At 41.4% G+C, this 3,157-nt stretch overlaps 1 protein-coding gene across 1 annotated transcript; it reads left to right on the top strand.

The window, feature by feature from the left end:
• Positions 1-404: 404 nt before the first annotated feature.
• On the top strand, positions 405-3,146 carry LOC107683318 (cell division cycle protein 27 homolog; the record flags this gene model as incomplete). The annotated part of the gene is made up of 7 exons (XM_016479375.1): positions 405-530; positions 1,265-1,362; positions 1,490-1,653; positions 1,816-2,027; positions 2,190-2,301; positions 2,858-2,973; positions 3,047-3,146. Coding segments are annotated over 7 exons (928 nt in total), but the record flags the coding sequence as incomplete, so codon positions are not given.
• Positions 3,147-3,157: the final 11 nt, after the last annotated feature.

Here is a 3,157-nt window from a genome sequence, read left to right as displayed (position 1 = left end):
ACGGCCAACTGAATGCACTGCTTCTCTGCCGCTCACTGCACAGAATAAACGCAGAGAGAGGTGATACTGCACTGGGAGAGTCAGACCTTGCACTCGCAGGGCAGTACTGGTGACATCTTCCAACTGAATGACAGTTAAGGTTTATCCAAAAAAGTCACTAGGTTTGTCAGTATGTACCTTTTATGGAAAAAATCTGCTAAAGGGGTCTGAAAGTTACTAAATATAGTGCTAAAGTCACGCTTGTGTGTGTGTGAGACGTGGGAGGGCAGGGGGCGGAGTAGGGGGGAGGAGTAGCTTCACCTTCGTTCAAGATTGACATCAGGTCTAAACACAGTTATTGTCATCTTATGAATTTGATTACGAATTTCTTGCCGTTTTGATTGATTTGTGTTTTTTTCCACTAGGTTGGCAGAGGGAGAGCAGATCCTGACCGGAGGGGTCCTGAACAAACAGAAGAGCCAAGACGACATCATTACTGAGTTTGGAGACTCGGCCTGCTTCACTCTGGCTCTGCTGGGGCAAATCTACTGGTACGTTGAGCTTTGGTTACTTGCCTTCACCTACTGAAATCAATGAACCTTAGTGAAGATACGAAAATATCTGCTTTGCAATTGTTCCTGGGAAAGAGCTGCTAGTGAGAGGCTGTGTTTAATTTGTTGGATGAAGCAGTCTGGTACCAAAGCTCTTTATCTGTAATGGGTTTAGAGGCAGACAGGGCTCTTTTGACTGTTTTGTTTTTCACTTGTGTAGAGCAGCACTCAGTTACTGTTGAGAGATTGCTTTAAGAGTTCTGAATATTCTCATATGAGAGATTCCTCTCTCTTTCTGTACTTAATATGTTTTGTTAAATAGCCTCACAGCCTTTGCACTTTTTGTTCATGTGCTAATAACCAAGAGAACAATCACTTTTGGGGATGTGAGTTTACTACACAACTAGGATTAAATGTGTAATGTTTTTATTTTGACTGCAGTATACCTCCATAGACATCAGTAAGTTTGTTTTATTGTTCTCACTGTTCCTTTGGGTTTCTTCATGACTCTCTCAAAACACAGAGAATCTGTGTTTCTTGACAACTGTAAATGTGACATTTTCCTTCAGCCAATGATCCATTGTTATTTACATTAAATCCAGTAAAATCGGCTGTTTTCCTTGTCTAAGATTGTTGTTGGATTTTGAAGTTGTGGAAAACCAAAAATGGCATTTTATGAAACATTTTCAGTGGCTAAAATTTTGATGATCATGCTCCTTTCGTTATCCCTGCAGCAAAACAGATCGGATAGCAAAAGGAGCTGAATGTTACCAAAAAAGCATGAGCGAGAACCCTTTCTTATGGTCTCCATTTGAGTCTCTTTGTCAAATCGGTGAGTTCCTTTCTCGTTATTAATTAGGGTCATCATAAGAACCTCATCCAAGCTGCGCAGTTACAAGACTCCCTGAGGAGAAGGATGCCTGATAATGCCATTTTAAACTCTGCTCTCTGTGCTACAGGAGAGCGACCGGATCCAGAGCAGATCTTTAGATTGACCTCCTTGCAGAATTTCAGTGGAGGAGTCGTACCCCCTCCTCCCATCAGCCCTGCACACACACCTAGTAACAACATGGGACACCGGCAAGTCGACACCGTCCTAATGGAGACCCCACAGGACACTTTGGTATGTCTTTCCTGTGGTTTTTCATGCATTTTGTTGTGTTTTATAGGGAGATATGTATGTGCATGAAGTATATGAGGTATTGTTTGGGGACATATTAAACGTTGTGAATTTGGATTGTCTTCTTCATCATATCTTGGCATTGTCTTTCTTCTCTCTCTAAAGGAGCTAAACCGGCTCAATCTAGAATCTTCTAACTCAAAGTACTCCCTGAATACGGACTCCTCTGTGTCCTACATCGACTCCTCCGTCATCTCGCCAGACTCTGTGCCACTGGGCACCGGTGGCTCACTATTATCCAAACAAGTGCAAAACAAACCCAAGAGTGGCCGATGTCTGCTGGGGGGCACGGCCACACTTAGCCCCCTCACACCGAGGTAATGACCATAGATCACGAAGGCCGTCGCACCTCACACTTAACCGTGCATGAGGCTTTCTTAATGTAATCCCAAGTACTTTTTTATTGATTCAAATTATGGATGTGATGATTAGGCTCTTATGTTTTCATTCTAGTAATCTATCCGTTTAAAATTGTGTAGTTTTGGAATTTTGCCTCTGGAGCCGAGCCCGGGAGACCCAACATACCTGCAAAATTACAGTCACAATGGAAGTGGGATGGAACCTCCTCCTCCGCCTGGCCCTCCGAAGAAGGTAAGCCGCCTTTATTTCTAGCAGCTTGCAATTAAAGTACTTCCATGGGATTTGAATTTTTCAGGGGCTGTGATCTACGCTTTTGTATAATTGTGTTTTTTCCTTAAAATCTTGTAACATTAGTCGAGGTTTATTTATACAAAAATGGTATTGATGTTTACTTTGTATGTAAATGTGATTTTGCAGCTTTTTTCTTTAAATTGTCTGGGTTAGTCTTTGTACATTTAATCCAATGTTTAAATTGTCTGGGTTAGTTAGTCTTAACATTTAATTCCACATGTTATGTTTCTTTGTAATTAATTGTGAAGTTTACTAGCAAGAAAATTGTCTCTGCTGCACTAATTTCACTGTAGTACATTGAACTCTTATTCAAAAAAGAGTGTGAAAAAACCTCTCTGTGTCCTATTTATAATACAAACTGCCCAAATAAAATCTTCAAAATTGTATTTATGTAAGGTTTATTAAAAAATGTTTTACTAGACAAAAATAGTCTGTATATAATCAAACTGTAAATGATAAATGATGTCTTTTAAAACAAGAATTTTTGCCATTTCAGGCCGTCAGTAGAATCAGCCAAGTGGGGACGAAGTCAGTGTTTGCACAGAGTGGAAACAGCAGAGAGGTCATTCCAAACCCTTTCAACCAAACTCAGACCACTGCCCCACAGACCAGGTACATGTCACCACACTTTTCTACAGGCAACTGATGATAATGGCTTCTGATGACATCTCTTTCTGCTTTGTAGTACTACACCGCAAGTGCTGAGCCCAACCATTGCTGCTCCCCCAAATGTGCAGCCACGGCGGAGCTCAAGACTCTTCACCAGTGCCAGCTCCACTGCCAAGGTACTGTCTTT

This window comes from Sinocyclocheilus anshuiensis, unplaced genomic scaffold, assembly GCF_001515605.1.
Source record: "Sinocyclocheilus anshuiensis isolate Anshui unplaced genomic scaffold, SAMN03320099.WGS_v1.1 C33167041, whole genome shotgun sequence".
NCBI lineage: Eukaryota > Metazoa > Chordata > Actinopteri > Cypriniformes > Cyprinidae > Sinocyclocheilus > Sinocyclocheilus anshuiensis.
Note: the sequence above shows the minus strand (reverse complement) of the source record. Positions and strands in the feature narration are given on the sequence as shown.